This window comes from Pangasianodon hypophthalmus, chromosome 3 (assembly GCF_027358585.1).
Source record: "Pangasianodon hypophthalmus isolate fPanHyp1 chromosome 3, fPanHyp1.pri, whole genome shotgun sequence".
Classification (NCBI taxonomy): domain Eukaryota; kingdom Metazoa; phylum Chordata; class Actinopteri; order Siluriformes; family Pangasiidae; genus Pangasianodon; species Pangasianodon hypophthalmus.
Window position 1 is genome coordinate 27,295,999 of NC_069712.1, and position 19,230 is coordinate 27,315,228.

General features: G+C 38.5%; 1 protein-coding gene across 1 annotated transcript; it reads left to right on the forward strand.

Moving 5' to 3' along the window:
• The first annotated feature begins 460 nt into the window (after positions 1-460).
• Positions 461-18,651, forward strand: hcrtr2 (hypocretin (orexin) receptor 2). Its single transcript, XM_026939484.3, has 7 exons — positions 461-882; positions 9,895-10,073; positions 12,882-13,137; positions 14,385-14,500; positions 15,085-15,305; positions 15,585-15,706; positions 17,210-18,651. The coding sequence occupies exons 1-7, from the start codon at positions 492-494 to the stop codon at positions 17,374-17,376; spliced, it is 1,452 nt and encodes a 483-aa protein (XP_026795285.3). The 5' UTR covers positions 461-491; the 3' UTR covers positions 17,377-18,651.
• Positions 18,652-19,230: the final 579 nt, after the last annotated feature.

Below are 19,230 nucleotides of genomic sequence, written 5' to 3' on the forward strand. Positions count from 1 at the left end.
TCTCTCTGGACTATATGATATTCTAAATGCAGGATGTCTCTGGTATATGACATAAATCATGTCAGATCTTTTTTCCACCTTTAATGTGATATACAGTAGCTACCAATAAATTCAAGTGAAATGCAAATAGAAATGTTTTAGGGAGGAAAAAAGAAAAAGAAATAACTTACAATAACTTGATTCCACAAGTGTGCACACCCTTTTAAAACGGGGCATGTGACTGTGTTCAGAAATAACCAGTTATATTCCCATTCCTACACATTCAGAAGTAATTATCATATTAACCCTGTCATCATATTATCATGTTATCATGTTATCATATTATACCTGTCATCAGTGAAGTGATGCTGATTAACCCCCAGAAAAATCTCAACTGATATCAATATCAGCAATCAACAACACCACGTGGTTAAAAAGAAAGCATTGGGTTTAAAAAAATTAAAGCATACAGTGCAGTGGGATTATTCAGGAATGTTTGGGAAGGAATTTTTATGGAATGTCACACGGATCTCGTGCGCGTCTTGGCGCGCGTCCCTTTCACCCAATTGGTCACCGCGAGATCTCCTCGAGCGCGTCACGGAGCGTTTAAAGCCCCTCGCGAGCGCGCTTTCGCCCTCCATTCATTCATTCATTCATTCATTCAGCTGCCTGGCGATGGTGTAGGAGTGACAGGCGGCATGGCGGGGGTCACCGTCACTTCCAGCTGCCGCGACTGTTCCGCGTCCAATTCCACTGCAAGCTCCGCGCATCTGCGCCTCGACGAGGACGACGAACTTCTGAAATACATCTGGAGTGAATACTTGCATCCAAAGCAATACGAGTGGGTCTTGATAGTAGGATACATCATTGTTTTCCTGTGCTCGCTGGTCGGAAACACATTAGGTAAGTTTAAAATAAATCCTGTAAAAACTTACCTCATCTGAACACCTGGAACTGATCATTTAAGAGTTCAAGGGTTGCCAGATTGGATCTAATCTAATCTTGGATTAAAAGGCTGTATGTATCTTCCCCAGCTGTGCACTTTATCTAAGTTGATTAAATGCACAGTGTGAAGTGTTACATTGCTTCATCAGAACTGGAGAATTTGGAAACTATTCACACTGGGTTCATTCCTATAATCATCAAGCGATTTCTGTCTCTACATTCTCTTATATAGCTGGCAGAAATCCCTCTACACAACACTACACACAGTTGTGTACTGCTGTGCATGTACTGGGCTTGGTGTGTGTGTGTGTGTGTGTGTGAAGATTTCAGACGCACTACTGTGAGGAATTATTTCATGCTTTCCACTTAAGCTTTGCTGATGTTTTTCAGTCTGCATTGCATTGACTCATCTTTGTCATTGTGGTACAAAACTAGTGCAGTAATGTAATTTACAGATCAGCCACATCTGGATGCCTGTATAAGCCACTCTTATCTGCACTTAATTATATCTCTTGTAGCAGTGAGTTGGACCAGTGTGATGTTTTGCCTTTGATTATCATGTGCATGATACAGATGTTAATTAAAGTGGACTGTATTTTAAGCTAATAGTCATTGGAATATAGAGTCAAAATGACAACAACAACAAAAAATAAAAATGTGTCACTGTCCAAATATTTACTGCACTGTACATATTTAATACTGAAGGATTATTTAGGATATTCCTCCTTAATACTTCAAGAGGCAGCAAAAGAATTGATATTTTTCTTAGTTATCTATGCCATATTAATTTACATTGTCCTTGAATAAAATATGTTGTTATATGTAAAATTTTGTTGGACCTCGTGGGTGTGTACTGGTCCAGTCAGTAAATATACTATAGTACGGATAATATTTGTTTGGATACTGGTACGTAATATATTAAATTATTACATATTGTATTGTTATTGGTGTAATATGTATTGAAGGGTGTTTAGTGGACATATGATGGTGCAGGATTAGTCTATGTTCCAGATCATACTTTTTTATCACTGGCACAGAAACTGCATATCAGTTTACTAAATTTACTAAATAATGTAATTTGTTGAATCTTGAATAAATGAACTGTCAGCTATAATAAATGCAAACAGAACCCTGGAATGGTTCTGTCATGTCATGTACTGTCATTGTCACTGGACATGCCATTGCAAATGTAAATGCGAATGCAAAAAATAAGCTTACTGCTTTCTTTGGCAGATATGCACCATTCCTGCTATTCATTTAGGTTATTTACAAATCAGTTATTGGGCTCTCATTATAATTACATTATTATGTGCTAAGGGTGTTACTATAAGAGCATTTTACAAAGCATGTATATGTAAATTTTACCTTTTACCTATGTTGTGATCCCCATGTAAACATTTGCTGAAATGATCAAATTGGTTTAACAAGTGTGTTTAGTAAATTAAACTCAATTTGTGTTCCAAGACATATTTTGAGTCAAGCTTCCACCATGTGAGAACTCACTGTCATCTGTGGGGTTCAGCCTTACTGATTTGACTGAAAACCTGGAAGCATTTTTCATCAACTGCTGCAGATTACTGATCCTCTAAACATATATGTGATTGAGGAGAAAATGGCAAATGGGTGAGATATACGCCTTGTCTTGCCACCATGTTGAGACATGGGTCTGACATTAGATTCTGTTTCATCAGCCTGCTTCCTTCAGTCTGAGTGAAGGATGCACAAAGAGTAGCAGTAGGGCATAAAATACGCAGTAACTTATATGGAGATCGGATGCAGCTCTTGTGACTGGCTTTACGTATTGTAATGGACTTATGCATTGTAATGTGGAATTTTTTTAAAGGCAAAAAGGTAAATAATTATGGACAAAATCTTCTGGTTGAATAAGTGTTTTAGTTTAATATCTCCAAGTTAAGAGATACACCAAATAATGAAAATACCTAAACAATTACTATTATATTGTAATCACTATAGTCTGTATTAAAAAAAAAATTGGGAATAACACTCCTCAGCCTCCCATGAAAAGTCTGGGTTGCTACTTCATACTTCATGTGATCAAGTTTCTGTCTATAAACAGTGAGAGTGGTGTTCACTCTCTTGTCAGTAAGTCAAAATTGTTTAGTGAGTGTTGGACTCTGTGCTTTTTCTCCACACTAGTCACCTAGTCTGGGACATCACCCATCCCTGCCATCAGAGGGCACAGTCACCATAATACTAGCATAGCTCTAGCTGTCCACATCCTGTTCACTTTCTGGTTTTCACTTTTGTTAGCCCAGCACATGCTACAGCACAACGTGAATCTTGTTTGCTTGAGTGCTGAGCATTGTATTATGCTGAATTTTATTACCTTATACAGACCCTTTGTTTTGTTCTTCATGCAATCCGAATTGTAAATCAGTAATTGGTGAACCATACTGTATTTGTCCCTTGCCTTACCAGTCTGAGATTTGGATTGTGTTTATTTGCTCTGTCTTCCTGCATTTTGTAAATAAACTCCTCTTGCACATGGATCATTAGCCTTCTCCTGAGTTTAGAGTGAAGGCTATGCCATTTAAAGTGGATCCAGCAGCAGTACATTTATATCCTGCTTATAGGAGCATATGTCCAAGAGCTTCAACAAATCTCCAATCTCTAGTAGAACTCATTCATGTCTACCAGAGTGTGGTTTCAACTACCACCCTGCACCTGAGTACCGTCAGGAGTACACAAATGTAAACCATGAGGACAGTCGTACTATGCATTAAAAAAAAACTGAATCACTCTACCTGAAAAATATGATGGTGATCCAGGAAAATGCAATGGTTTTCTCATCTACCAGATATCACTGTTGATGTCACTGAATGTTGTACGACCCAAATTGAAAGCACAGAGACAAGGAATAATGTCCATATTGCTGTACTTTATCTAAACTTTGCTGAAAGTGAAAGAAAAAAAAAAGACTACAGGACTGTGCCACTGACCTCCTACCTGGAGTGTCACCCCCAACATAGCAGTTGCCATGGACTACATTACTAAATGGCCAGATGCCTATGCTTTCCCCAATCACTGTCCAGGCAGGGACAGTGGCAGATGTCCTGTTGGAAGGCATGTTTGCTCAATTTGGAGTCCCTGCAGAAGTCCATGCCATTCAGGGAAGGAACTCTGAGTCGCACCTGTTTGCTGATTTCTGCCGGCAGTTGGGTATTTGAAACACTAGAACAACCCCTCTGCACCCCTGGAGTGATGGGCTAGTCAAACAATACTATCACAGACTCGCCACCCAAGTGGCAAAAAGACTAAGAGCTTCAGTTGCCACTAGTTCTTTTGCCAGTTGGAGTGCAGTACAGGAGACCGGGTGTACACTAGCGCTCCTCATGCTGGGCAGTGAGCTGCATACTCCATCTTTCCTGCTAATGGGTCAACCGCCAGACGCACCAGAGTCACTGCCTGGGCTGGAATATGCTCATCAGGTCCAGGAAGAGCTACAGTCAGCCCATGAGTTTGCTTGCTACCAGGCTTTGCACAGGGCATGATTTCACTGCGGGAGAGCTGGTGTGGGTCAATGGTCCTAAGTAGCAGAAGGAATGCTCACCTAAACTAGGCTGTGTCTGTGTAGGACCCTGCTACATTGTGGAGAGGCTTGGAGAAACAACTTGCTGTGTCAGGAGGAAGCCAGGAGGATGGACAGTAGTCTTTCAGATGGATATTCCCAGAGGAGCTGAACATGCAGCGCTGGTTGTGTCTGGGATTCTTCTTGGTTGGCCAGTTCCAGGGGCACCTGAAGATTTAACACCAGACCCAAATCATCACTTGAGGAGGAGATGTCGTGGCCAGAAAAACCACTGTGTCATTCCAGTTGCGCAGGACCTGCCGACCACCCCCTTGGGCATTGTACTACCCACACTCACTTCTAAACAGCCTTGAAGAAGCGAAACTGGCTCAGGGCTTAGGCCCAAGGAGGTGCTCTGTCTGCCATGGTGCCTTGCGGATTTCAACCTTCCTCGGGGACGAGGAAACCTAAGGGGGTGCAGTGTGGCGCCAATGCCGGTCGCTCCCAACTATAATGACATGATTCCTGCCTTCCCTTTTTTTTCTTATGATGTCAATCATTGTTCGTTTACTTGTTGACAAGGGGAAGGTGTCAGGGCAAGAATAGTTAGGAATTACGATAGGAGAGTGTTAATAAGGGAGTGGGGGACAAGTAGTTTTTCTGGTTTGTCTTGGGGAGAGAAGGGGGTGTGCTTTGTTGTATGCGAGGAGATTATTCTGGTTTAAAGGGAACCCTGTTTGATTTATTGTTTTTGGGGAGTTATGACACCTCCTGATATCTGTGTTCAGTGTGTAATAGGCAATAAATAATGGCCCACTGGGTGCTTTCCAATGGAACCATTGTCTCCTGTCTCCTTTCTGGAAAGAGTCACAAGGCAAATAATATCTGAAAGGACTGAAAGTCCTTTGATTAGTTATATAGTATGATAAACTATAACGCTATATAAACATTTGCCATTATCATGCACAGTGTATGTGCATTTTTATATGCATAGGACAGGTGAAAAGCATATAAACTGACCACTCTGTAAGACCATTTTTCTTTGACATTACACAAGGAGTTCACCAGGACTATATCAACATTGTAACCTCTCCGCAAGGTGAACATATTTGGAAAATATTCTTATAACATTTACGCTCAGAATCACAATTCTGAGCACTGTCTGAGGAAATCACAGTTTAACCTACTGTATATTGCACACATTTGTATGGAGAGGTAACTTGGACATTTTGCTGACTACTGAACAGACGTGTCGTTAATAGGTTAATGCCAGACTGAATGTTAATGTATGCTAATGTACCTGTCTGAATTTAAATCCCTACATTCGGCAGTATGACTGCTGAAGTACCAAGCCAAAAAAAAAAAATGCTGAATTTCTTGCACTACTTTTGACTCTCATATATGCTTGCCATAAGAGATTCTGTAATTTGATACTTGCTTTCATCTATTACTCATAACAATAATATAAAGTACATACGTCATGATCAATGCTTTGTTTTCAGGCTGTCAATTCTGTAATTATTATTTATATATTTATGCAGGGACTTACAAATTTACACCTGTAGCTTTTTTCCATTGGTGCTCTTTTCCTATTTTTACTGACTAAAAACACAAAGCTAGAATTTGGCAAACTAACTACTACATATAGTTAATATGCTGTTTAATATACTGCACAATGTAGCATGAATTTTGTGTTTTACAGTGTTTATAGCTGCAAACCGTGCTGAGCAAGAAAAAAAAAAATTCTGTTCCTAACCACACAACTGATGTGTCATTCTGTCTGTAATGTATTCATCATTATACAATAGTTAGTTCCAGTCCACTAATTTGATTGGACAAGCAATGTTCCAACAGTGTCAACATATAGTATAACAGCACTGGTACATTTGACTGTTTTGACATCACTCTCCTTGTCAGTGTTTGCTATTTAAAATTCCAATTTTATTAATAGTTACACTGAAACCGTTAGTACACTTACTATGGGCTGGTGATCAATCTGTGCATGCAAAGCTCTGTCCAGCTGTGGTTTCTTTGGGAACTATTTTCATTGACAGAGTAAAATAAACTAAATAATTGGTCATATTAAGTCTGAAATGTCAGTTACTTGATATTAATTTCTTGTTTATAGAACTGTTGTGTAAAATCAATATCACATTCGCAATAGTGCTGTTGTACTGAATATAAGCAAAGCTGTGATTTCCTGATGCATTATGCCTGCAGCCACATGTCCATGGCCATGTGCTTATATTTATTACAGCAGAACTCTTGTTTATGTGATATTGCATAATTAATCTTCTATACTTTTTTTGTTTATGCCTGTCGACCTCTAGCCTGATATCTCAATTCAATTCAATTTTATTTGTATAGCGCTTTTAACAATGGACATTGTCACAAAGCAGCTTTACAGAAATATATAAATTCAGGATATAAATTTTAAATTTATAAATGTATCACTAATGAGCAAGCCAGAGGTGACAGTGGCAAGGAAAAACTCCCTGAGACGATATGAGGAAGAAACCTTGAAAGAAACCAGACTCAAAAGGGAACCCATGCTCATCTACATGACAATGGACAGTGCAATAATTCCCTTCTATAACTGTGTACTACATGGTCAAAAAGTGCAATTGTGTAACAGGAAATTCATTATAGTTTTCACATGAAGTCTATTTTATTGAAGTTATCAAACTGTTCACTGATGGAGACTTGAGTGCTGAAAACAGTTTGTGGGAAATTGCAGTCCTATAGCTATCATAGCAATTTTAGTCCTAAGCCATTTTAGCAAAACTGTTTGTATCAATTGCAGTCCAAATCCAACTTCATGGTTTCTAAGTGGTACCATCCACAGTAATCTCATGTATCTTTAGGCTGTCCATATGGGGCTACCCTCAGCAGCAGTGAGTGGTTTCCAAGTGATGAGAATTCCAACCAGAAGTATGGCATCAGGCTGGATCAAGCAGGTTTGGAGAGCCTGGAGAGAAAGGGGTCAGAATCACTGATATCTCAGGACTAGCATGTGTAGCTCGACAGAGAGAGAGAAAAACAAATGATTAGGTATGCTTATTGTCATGTAATGGTTAAGGACAATGTACATTGTGTGCAGAGTGCAAGTATATCTAATATTATAATAATATAATAATTATTATATGATTATATTATAATAATATAATAGTAGATCTAATATTTAACAGTCCTAGCTTCAGATCCATGGTGCTGGCTGTGTATTCAGTATGATCTAATTTTGTATGTTAATTAGGTTACTAAAGCAAACTCTCTGAGTATTTCTACATTTTTGTTTAGCTCGGGGAACATGCACAGTCTCAATATGGCGTAACCTGAGTGACGACTCAGTGCAGCTATCAGACGGTTGGTTTTTTGCTCCCTGGCCTTGGCTCTGGATTGTCATCAATTATCTGGAGCAGCACCTTCCCCAGTGGGATGATACCATCCCTCCCTAACAGGCCAGCCTTGGCCTCAAAACTACTCCAATTATCTATAAAGCCCACATTGTTTTCAGAGCACCACCTGGACATCCAGCAGTTCAGTGACCATAACCTGCTGTAAGCTACATCTCCACGCTGTATTGGGATGGGGCCAGAGCATACTACTGCATCGGACATCACCTTTGCTAATGTACACACCTCTACAATGTTACTCTTAGTAATTTCTGACTGACGAAGGTATATATCATTAGCTCCAACATGAATAACTATCTTTGAAATCTTAATTCGAATATCTGTATATCTAACCCCTTGTATGTTTTTAAATGATTGTTATTGTGAATTTTGGACTCTTGGCATTGTGCACACATGTACCCAGATTCCTAGTGTATTTCCATTAAATGTTCAGCATAAAATATAGTGATTTCTAAGAATGATAGAACATTTGTAAGTGAAATTTAATCATATGTCATTACATGCTGCATTGCTATGCTCTTGTTCTAAAAGGAAATGAGAAGAGCTGACTAGATTGTATATTACCACCTGTGCCCATGCTCATGGAAATACAATAAATATTCAAAGCTGTCTTGGTGCATGTGTGCCATTATTACAGAAATAGCCCTATAGGTCTACCTGCAAACATAGATTGAATAAAAGTGTTAATGAGTACATATTGGGAAACATAACAGTGAGGTCTGGAAAAGAACACCAGCAGCAAAACAGGCTTAATCCACAAATATGCTATATGGCCAATTCAATTCAATTTTATTTGTATAGCGCTTTTAACAATGGACATTGTCAGCTTTACAGAAATAAATGGACAAATGTTTGCGGACACCTGGCCATACCATTCATATGTGCTTTTTGAACATCCCGTTCCAGATTTAGTCCCCCATTTGCTGTTATAATAATCTCCACTCTTCTGGGAAGGCCAGGGCATAGTCAGTGTTTCGATTCATCCCAGAGGTGTTCAGTGGGGTTGAGGTCAGGGCTCTGTGCAGGCCACTTGAGTTCTTCCACACCAAACTTAACAAACCATGTCTTCATGGAGCTCATTTTGTGCACAGGGGCACTGTCATGCTGGAACAGGTTTGGGCCCCTTAGTTCCAGTGTGAAGAGAAACTGTAATGATACAGCATACAAAGACATTCTATACTATACTATTGTGAGCTTTCTTTGTGGCAACAAGTTGGGGAAGGCCCACATATAGGTGTGATGCACAGGTGTCTAGTGTAGCAAGAGGATACACCAGTTACGTAAACTGTCTCACTCTAATCAAAATCAGGTTTTCATCTTTTTTAATCTTTTTCCAAAGAGAAATATTGGATTTTGGCTTCTCCAACTCCAGTCCAGTGAAAAAGTTATGCTTTTCATCTGTTGTTCTTTTAAGCTACTTCTCCATTTCACAAGTGGTGGAATAGGGCTATATTTGTGTGCATGCATGACATTACATTACTCATGTCTTATAATTGGTAAAAAAATATGGACAGAAGGTGATGTACTTCTTCAAGAGCTCCACCATCTAAAGCCTTCTTCTAGAAGAGAAGAAGAAGAAGAAGAAAGAAGCCCTTAGTGCTCAGCAAGCCCATACCAATAAATAGTTATGCCCCTGCTAGTTCATTACCTGTTTGTATTCAGAAACATTCCTGCACTGAGGAAGATAATATAATTAATAATGATTTGCCATGTTGGTATTTGTGATATAGGTTGAGACCCACCATAGGCATTCATGACGCTGTGCTGTGTCAATGTGCTACCAAGAGTGTAAAAGAGAGGCAGAGCAATCAAGCATGTATTTTGAGAATATGAGACTTTTGTATATCCTTTCAGAAATTTGACAGCACACAATGGATTTCTATCATGGGGTCACATTACATTGGTTCAGTACGATTCTAGAAATGGTCATATTTCCTGCTGTTTTTACTGTCTGTAATGTGCAAACACTCTAGTATGAATTGCAGTATGATTCCTCAGCAACAAGTAAAAAATGTGTTCTTTTTTCAGTTTGTTTTGCAGTATGGAAAAACCATCATATGCGCACAGTGACCAACTACTTCATTGTGAACCTGTCCTTTGCTGATATCCTGGTCACCATTACTTGCCTTCCTGCCAGTCTTGTAGTGGACATCACAGAAACATGGTTCTTTGGAGATACGCTCTGTCGGATCTTACCTTATTTACAGGTAAGTGTATGGAGGAACCAAGTAAAACATTACTGGATGAACTGAATACTTGCACGACATAAATAAGATTTGAATAAGGAAACAGGTCAGAGGCAGCCACACAGGTGTGTCATATTATAATGGTAGAGAAATAGTAGAAGTAATTTTTATTTTTAAAGCAGAGTCATGCTACAGAGTTCGTCGAATCCAAATAATCTGAATGCTCAAATTGCAGTTCATAAAGAAAATATGTCAACATTAATGGCCAAACCTTTCTGAATACCCTATATTTTAGCATTGGAGACTGGAAAGTCTAAGGAATAGGAAGATCCAAGTAAATGGGAAAATGCCAAAATCATTATCAATCTAATTGGACACTAATATTTTATTTATGTTTTACATTTAATGCTAGCACTGTTTATGATTTTTCAGTAGGCTTAAGGAGTTTACCATCAATGTCTCACTGATGGTAATAAAGCATACATTTTTCACATAGTATCATCACATAGCACTACTATTCTGTATAATTTTGTATGTTCTGTGGTAATGCTAGTGAACAAGCTATGACAAAACACTCCAGGGAACTTGGAATACAAAGCGTGGGATGCTTTACTTCAGCGCTTGTTAAAACATGGGGCTGCCAATACATTAAATTAACTATGAAAATAATTATTATTATTATTATAAAAGTAATTAAAGTTGATTACAAAGATGTTTGTGGTTATACTCAAATCGCATGGAAGGTTAACAGAGTCTATGAGTGCAGCATGGCTTATATTCGTTGGAGGATATTATGCATTGTGCAATACAGAGGGACGAGGCTAATTTTCTACCTGAGAGCTCAGAGGGGTTTATCAGCAGATATTCCTGAAGCCAGTACTGTTCAATCAGCTGGGACCTTGCAATAACTACAATACTCCAAGTCCTTTCAGCTTTATGATTTTTTTCCTGCAGGCACATTTCAGGGAGAATTTGGGAATACAGCAGGTATTTACCATCACTGAGTGTCATTATGCCTTCAGTGTTGAATAGCATTGTTTCTCTTGGCCTGAACTTTATCCTATTCCCCTACACCAATTCACAACTGGCAACAGGTTTCTCACACAATCACTGGCTTTCCCAACATAATTACCTTATTGTATTCTTGTTGCACTTAAAGCACCATTAGAAATTTCTAGGTTTCTGAGCAGCTGATTTGCAGAATGCATTGTTAATTTTCACTGAATTTATTAAAAATGATAAACAGCTTAATAACTCTACACTTTAGTGATCAAAATCTCTGCTTCAGAAAAAAGAATGCATACAATATGTGGTTAGTTTGGGGTGTATCTGTACTCAATTATTTCTCCATGACACAAGAAAAATGGAAGTCCTTTGAAATGAAGCATACATACCATATATGGTTAGTCTGGGGCGTGTCTGTACGTAAATGAGCAGTGACATGCACATGCATGTCAGCTATAACAACTGGTATTAATGAAGCTTCATTGCATGCACTTGGGCATTTGATATGTAAGCACATTTGATGAATCCACATTTTATTGTGCATAAAATACTTCTAAATTTTACGCATAAGAAATTATTTGGAACCTTTTCTTAAGGAATGTTGTTAAATGAGGAACTAGGAGTTCAAAAATGTTTGACTGGCAGTGTATGGGAACCAAGGACACAACTGCATCCTGGTAAAGACAAGTACCCTTCTATCAGCTGCGAAGGTAGACTACTCATTAGATCATAGCTCTTTAAATCTGCTGTTTCATTTTTTCCCCCCTACAAATATTATTCAGTAACAGCCTTTTTAAACAGTTCAGTATGTGCTATGTTTTCATTCCCCCTACAGATACCCATGACAACTATGACAAGTTAGTGTTGAATGCTGTACATTAGAAAGGGTTTTTTGCCTCTTTATAGAGAAGACCCATGAGGAGTTTTTTTATGGTGTAGTCGACTGGCGTTCCTTTAAAACCCAAGCAAAAAGAGCTGTCACTTTCCCCCAGCCTTAAAAGGCAGGCCTATCATTTCAAACCGAAGCCTGGATTTTTTATGAAAATGCTGAAATGACCTTATCTGAACTAGAAGTTATGACATTTTTCATTCAAAATATGAATATGAATAATCTCATACTTTAAAATTTTCAATCAGGAAGGAGCATTTTGAAGAGAAGCTGGAGTGGATGATCTATGCTTTTCAAGCTAGTTGAATGGAGCATCATGTATGAATAATATATCTGACTCATATTTCAATCATGGAAGAAACACTGAACCTTTTCATATTTTGAATATTCAGTTTTTAATGACTTAATTATTATCCTATTAGTTCATTTATTCATTCATTCATCTTTAGTAATCATTTTGTATTCAGGTTCACAGTGGACCTCAAGCCTATCACTGGAACAAGGTGGGAATACACACTGGGTGGGATGCCAGTCCGTTGCAAGGCACCATGAACCCACACACATTCACTCACACCTACAGGCAATTTAGCATAGCTAGTTTATCTTACTACATTTTTTTGGGCAGAAACCCACACAGACACTAGAAGAACAGGGAATGCTCTGCTAGCTCCAAAGGAAAACATCTTAATGGTACAGAACAAACGGAAGTGAACAATTTAGCAGTTCTTAATAACTGATCCTAACCCCTTCTTTATTTCCTCTATGAGAGGAGCCCTTACTTTGAAACACATTTTCGAGAGCTTGTCAGAACAAACTTGATTCATGCTACAGTATTGGAATTTAAATACTCTTGTGACTTTTTATGTCATCATGTCATCACTGTAATATCCTTTATACTCATCAGTCTCTCTTCTCTAATCTTTTGTTTGTGCCAGACAATCTCTGTGTCTGTGTCCGTGCTGACCCTCAGTTGCATTGCCCAGGACCGATGGTATGCTATCTGCCACCCTCTGAAGTTCAAGAGCACCGCCAAACGGGCCCGCAGGAGCATCATCCTGATCTGGTTGGTGTCCTGCGTGATCATGATTCCCCAGGCTATTGTCATGGAGTGTAACAGCCTCCTGCCTGAGCTGCTGCCTGAGCTCACCAACAAAACAGTTCTCTTTACTGTGTGTGACGAACACTGGGGAGGTGAGACAGCCATACTGTATATACACTAAAAATCCAGTATGCCTTTTCCAGTTTGACAAATGCATGACTACATTCTCCTTAAATGTGTTTCTCTTGGTTAAACCTAGGAGGAAACATTTTTATAACCCACAGAAAAAGTGTAGCAATTGATCACTGAACATGATCATTATCACATACAGTCGAATGTAGACTTGGAAGATGCTGTTTAATCCGGTTCCAAACTTGCTACGATCGGTTAAGATAGGTTTTGATTGGATATGACCTATCAAAAATTGACCAATGGTACACCACTTTGAGTAAAATAAAGCATTCAGGCAAACTCCTAGAAGGTGAAATCAAAAGCTTCTGATTTTTTAAAAATCACAACTGATATTTAGATGCCATCGAAGGCATTAATTAGTTGGATGAAAAATAATCTTGGTTGGTTTTGAAATGGCAAGCGTGCTATCTATTCTTTTGTGTGTTCAGAAGCAGGACAATAACCCAGTTTAAAGAATAAAACAGTAACCGTAAATTAAGAGTTTTTGTTAGAAACAAAAACATAAAGGAAAACAGCATCATTAAATGTTCTTGAACAGTTCTTGAAGCATTCATTTGAAATCCCTGTTACCAGTTAATAACTTTTTTTGTTGTTGTTCCATGTAGTCCACTTTCTTTTTTTATGTCTCACCTTCAAACTGCCAAATTAACTATTATTTTAAACGCATTGTACAGCACAGGCCATAATGGCCATAATACATGGCTTCAGTTCATGTGTGAAGGTGAATTAGGCTTACTATAAAGATTTTCGCAACATAGACCCTCATTATGGTAAATTATGCAACAGGCAAAAAAGCAAACATTTTGGTTGTTGCATATGAAAGAAAAACACCTTGCCTTTCTAACCCAGATGTGGGATGGGCCATATCTACTTTTAGCATATCTACTTTTTTAAAACAGGGAATGTGCTAACTATATTGACAACCTTCAATGAATTTGGAATTATTTCGATAAAAACAACCCTTCGTAAATTATTATGTGTGCATGGTCTTTATCAATACAAACATACAGTAGCTGCTGGGTCTAATAGCTTTCCAAACCTGCTTTTTTATTGGACATATATATTACTGTACATGCATACTATATTTACTCTGTTTGGTATACATACGGCCTATTGAAAACGCCGAAAGCCAAAATAACATTTTTTTCCATTTTTATGTGTGTGTGTGTGTGTGTGTGTGTGGTGTGGTTACTCTCTTATATGGCAGATGAGATCTACCCCAAGGTCTACCACACCTGCTTCTTTATTGTTACCTATTTTGCCCCTTTGTGCCTGATGGTCCTGGCATACATCCAGATCTGTCAGAAACTCTGGTATCAGCAGGTAAAATATTTCCTACCACTTCTCATCAACTTACTAAAAAACTTTTATGATAAGCCAAATCTTAATGGGGACCATAGTCAAATAGTTATGCTATCAACTGTTCAGTATACTAAACAAGTGTTCATATAAAAAAGGGGGAAATGCCTGACTCTTTGCTTTATAGTTTTAGTGAGCTTAAATGGACTCTCATCTCCTGAGACTAGACACTAGAGTAGCATTCTTCTACTTCAGTAAGGGGTTTTCTTTCAAATTAGCAGATGTAAGTCAGTTAAATATAACACTAAACCAGTTAATATGTTGACTAGTGCTGTTGAAAAGTGTGGTGAAAGCAAAACAAATCTACTTTGCATACTGCAGAACGACATAAAAATTGGTTAACTGCTATCAACAACCCAAATTTGACAGAAACACATTGTTATTGAAGATTGAAGACCCCTGATCTATATTATCATCAATCGGTATTATAGGTTCTATCGGTTTAGTACCTAGGCTCTCTGTTGACTACAGTATTATTCTGGATTTGTGCTCTATAGATTTTAATTTTAAGACGAACAGTAATGTAATGTAATGTAATGTCTGATAAGATTCCAGGGACCTCATCAGTGGTGCAGAGAAAGTGGAAATCCCTGCAGTGTTCAGCTCAGACTGCAGGCCCTGGTGAGTCGGTCAAGGTCAGGACCAGTGCGGTGTCGGCTGAGATCAAGCAAATGAAATCTCGGCGGAAAACGGCGCGCATGCTGATGGTGGTGCTCTTCGTCTTTGCCATCTGTTATCTGCCTATTAGCATCCTTAATATCATGAAAAGGTACCTTGAGGCTTTTCATTTTAGCTCTGTTTGAACAAATTGTGAACAAAGCTATATAGTTTGACTGTTATAATGTTCACTCTCTTATGCAAAAAAAGGATCTAGAATAAAGACGTGTCCAAATGATATTCCAGTTCTCTGAAGTGATCTTGTAGTGCCAATACAGGTTAAGCTTGATGTGCTAATGTTTCTTGTTTCCCCATTTGAGCAGCTATGATTTCATCAATTCACAGCTGTCCTCAAATTTCTTTTCTAATGTTAATCTTTTCTCATGTCTAGAGTGTTTGGTGCTTTCAAGAATACAAACAACAGAGAAACAGTGTATGCCTGGTTCACCTTTTCCCACTGGCTTATATACGCTAACAGCGCGGCCAATCCCATCATCTACAATTTCCTCAGTGGTAAGTATCTGAGCCTATGCTCTAATCAGCCTCTGTATGAGACATTATCTCCATCTGCTGGACACATCGAGGCTTTGCTGGATCCTTTCTTCCACACCATATCGCCATCAGCTATCCTTGAAATAGGCCTTCAAAGCTTTAAAATGACCATTGTTCTCCAACAACATCTGTTCCCATTCATTTTCAACAAGCTAATCTCAATTAATATTTAATCAGCATGGTTAATATTCTTTACAAGCCCCTGCTGTGTGACTGTGATAAAGCCTATCCTGATAACACTGGGTATGAGGTAGAAAATTACACACTGAGATGACATGGCTTTTCATCACAGGGCACCTTGCACACACACACACACACACACACACACACATACACTCACTCACTCCACCTAATGGCAGGCTTTTGGAAGGTTTGAGGAAACTGGAGAACCCAAAGAGGTCAAGATCAAACCAGGGACCCTGGAGCTGACGAGTGGCAATACTTCGTGCTCCCACATTTAATTCACACCAAATCTTGCTTCCTATCCAAATTAGCAGCACATAGTAATCAACAAATTGCTTGTGTCAGCTCAAAGAAGAGTAACAAAAGACTTTGTAATAATTAATAGTGTGTAATAATAAAAGATCTGTAATAATTACTACCCTGTCAGTTGATTAAATAAAATGAGGAAGCTCTAGGGATGAGAGACCTGGAGCTGCACTGGCCCCCACTGAAATTTGGTTGGCCACCATGGGTATCCCAAAAACTGAAGCTAAGTGTTCAATTAGGCTATCTAGCTGTGTAATGAATCTGTGAATAAGTGTAAGCCAGTACTGTGAAATCTTTATGAGGTTTCATTTTGATTGTAGAAAAATCAGTACATGAAACAATATTAAATTACAATTTTAGTGCTAATTTTTCACCACTGGCTAAAGCAACTGCTAAACCTAAATGAATGTTTGTTCTGAGATCATCTGCTTCCATCTAAACTTGGCATAAATGTTAATATAAACGTGGCATATTACTAATGTGAAAGTCAAATTTTAGTATTGTAGCCCAATTCTGTTGCACTTTTAGGCTCACCTTTGGACACACCACTAGATAAAAGCAGTTTTTAGATAAAAAGCAACTTTTACATTAACAATTAAATTGTTATAAAAAAAGTAAGCTGCTTTATAACCTCTTGAACATAGCTCTCTGTGTGTAGTTGGGAGCATCTCTTTTATGTGAGCTTCCACTGGGACTGTTTTTACATGTTTGCACAAGCTTGCATTATTCATTTGCTACTCTGTCTAGCTCGCTTGTCATGCTGAGAGATATTTGCTCCACATAATAGCTGTTTACTAAAGGCGCATTTAAAGATTCAAACACAGGGATTGTATTCACACACACAGGGACTGTACCATTTAGAGATGAAAAAGTCACTCTTGGTATTCAGGATCACCATCAGATGTGGGGAAAATTCATTGCTGATTTCAGAACGTTATATCTCATTTTTTTGTGCTTATTGCACTCTTCACGCAGGTAAATTTCGAGAGGAGTTCAAAGCAGCCTTTACCTGCCACTGTACAGGTCGATGGGAAAAGAAGGAGAGGGTGAGGACCAAGATGAGCACTGACAGCCACAAATCCCTGTCCACACAAGTGAGTCATTTCGACAATGTCTCACGGATCTCGGACCAGGTCATGTAGCCCTGATCTGCGAGGGTTAATCTTCACAGCATGCCACTTCACAACTGATTTATAGGAAAACGCAAAGACAGGGAGATCTCAAAGGCTCAGACTTACACGATTGATATGCACTGAAGGCTTTGACGAAGGCATATTTGCTTCAGAGTATCACCCACATAAAGGGAAAATGACATTCTGCCTCAAATAAGAGCACAAGAACCACTGAAATTACATATCCTTTTTCTTCCAAAGATTGTTTATCTCCATGATTATGATGCCTTTCAGACAGAAAGCACAGGGCAATCTGGTGATGGAGTCATACTTTACACATGCCATTTTATTCACATCTCATGAAGACATTACCTTGCTAAAAAAAGCAATAGTGTATATTTGATATTTTACAGTATAACATGCTTTATAGTGCCATGACTATATTGTTGATAATTTGCAAAAATATACCATAAAACAGTCAGAAATCTCACCAGTGATTTATAATAATTTATATCCTTGATAGTGTTTTTAAATTGCCACAAATAAATTCATAAAATAACATCAGAATTCCATTTTATTTCAGTGAGATAAAAATTGCTCTCTGCATTGTGTGCATTTGTTTAATTTGAGATTGCACTGGGACTGTTTTTAAGTCTTTGCACAAGCTTGTATTATTCGTCACTCTGCCTCGTATGCTTGTCATGTGAAAGATATTTGCTCCAGATAATAACTATTTGCCAAGTTGCACATGTAGGGATCAGAGGGCAATCAGAGAAAAGCTAGTGGCAGATTCAAACATCTTTGTTCTGCTTTGGTAGGCCTCTTAAATATGAATGCTTTTAAAAGCAGGGCATAGAATTGCTTTTGTAATAGTGCTTTGTTGTTGGCCTTTCTTTCATGTGCTTGTTGAGTTCTTGCTGTTATCTTTAATGTAAATGCACTCCTGTTGAACAACAACAGTAGCAAAAAAAAAAAAAATGCATACATGTCATTACTGCTCATTTTTTAGCTGGTTTAAATGTTTGAATTTAATTGGTGGTGTGTTGCTTTAAATGCTTGTGGTGGAAAATAAATTGTTAATATTGGCATCAATGTATATCTACATTTGTTTATATAGTTTATTATATTTCAAAGGTCATATAAAGGTGCAAAAATAATTTTATTTCTATCTGATGTAAAAGTAATTCTACTTCTATCTGATGTTTTTTCTGTATCCACAAATATACCCCCTGTGCATACACATTACAGATTTTATATCAGATATAATTGGTTGCAAAGTGGTTTGATTAAAATGTGCTTTCAATATGTCCCCCTAAAACCTAGTAAATTAGTTTAAAGATAAAACATGGTGTGTGATTTCTGATGTGATAAACTGACGGCATATTGGAGTTGACTTTTTAACAGTATCCTAACTACCCCTTTGGGGCCCATGTGGGGCCACTGCGGGCAATAAATTAGGGCCTGCGTGGGCAGCCCACTATGGGCCCCGTTACCAGCGTGATGTGGGACCCACAGACCACTTTGGGCTGGGTGTGGGGTGTCCCACTGGTGCCCCAACTGGGCCCCATAGTGTGGGGCCCACGCGTGCCCGGCATTTCACGCCGGTAACGGGGCCCATAGTAGGCTGCCCAAACGGCCCCCAAAGCCTGTGTAGGGCCACTGTGGGCCCGTGTGAGCAGCTCCGTGGGTCCTTAACAAATAACAAAATTAGTTTGGTTCTACTTGGTACCTGAGGTATACCACAACCTTACTATTAATTCATATGTAGAATAATGCACTTGTTGAAAGCAGCAGTAATAAAGTAAGACTAACCAAAACTATGTTTCGAATACTTACATTTATTCAACGCCAGGTTAAAAGAAAAAATTGAGAAAATATAGAAAA

Excerpts from the sequence above, each read along its gene's own strand:
- hcrtr2 (XM_026939484.3), top strand. The coding sequence starts at position 492 with ATGGAATGTCACACGGATCTCGTGCGCGTCTTGGCGCGCGTCCCTTTC. Across the intron at positions 13,138-14,384 it reads GTGTGACGAACACTGGGGAG|ATGAGATCTACCCCAAGGTC; the intron begins GTGAGACAGCCA and ends CTTATATGGCAG. Across the intron at positions 14,501-15,084 it reads AGAAACTCTGGTATCAGCAG|ATTCCAGGGACCTCATCAGT; the intron begins GTAAAATATTTC and ends ATGTCTGATAAG.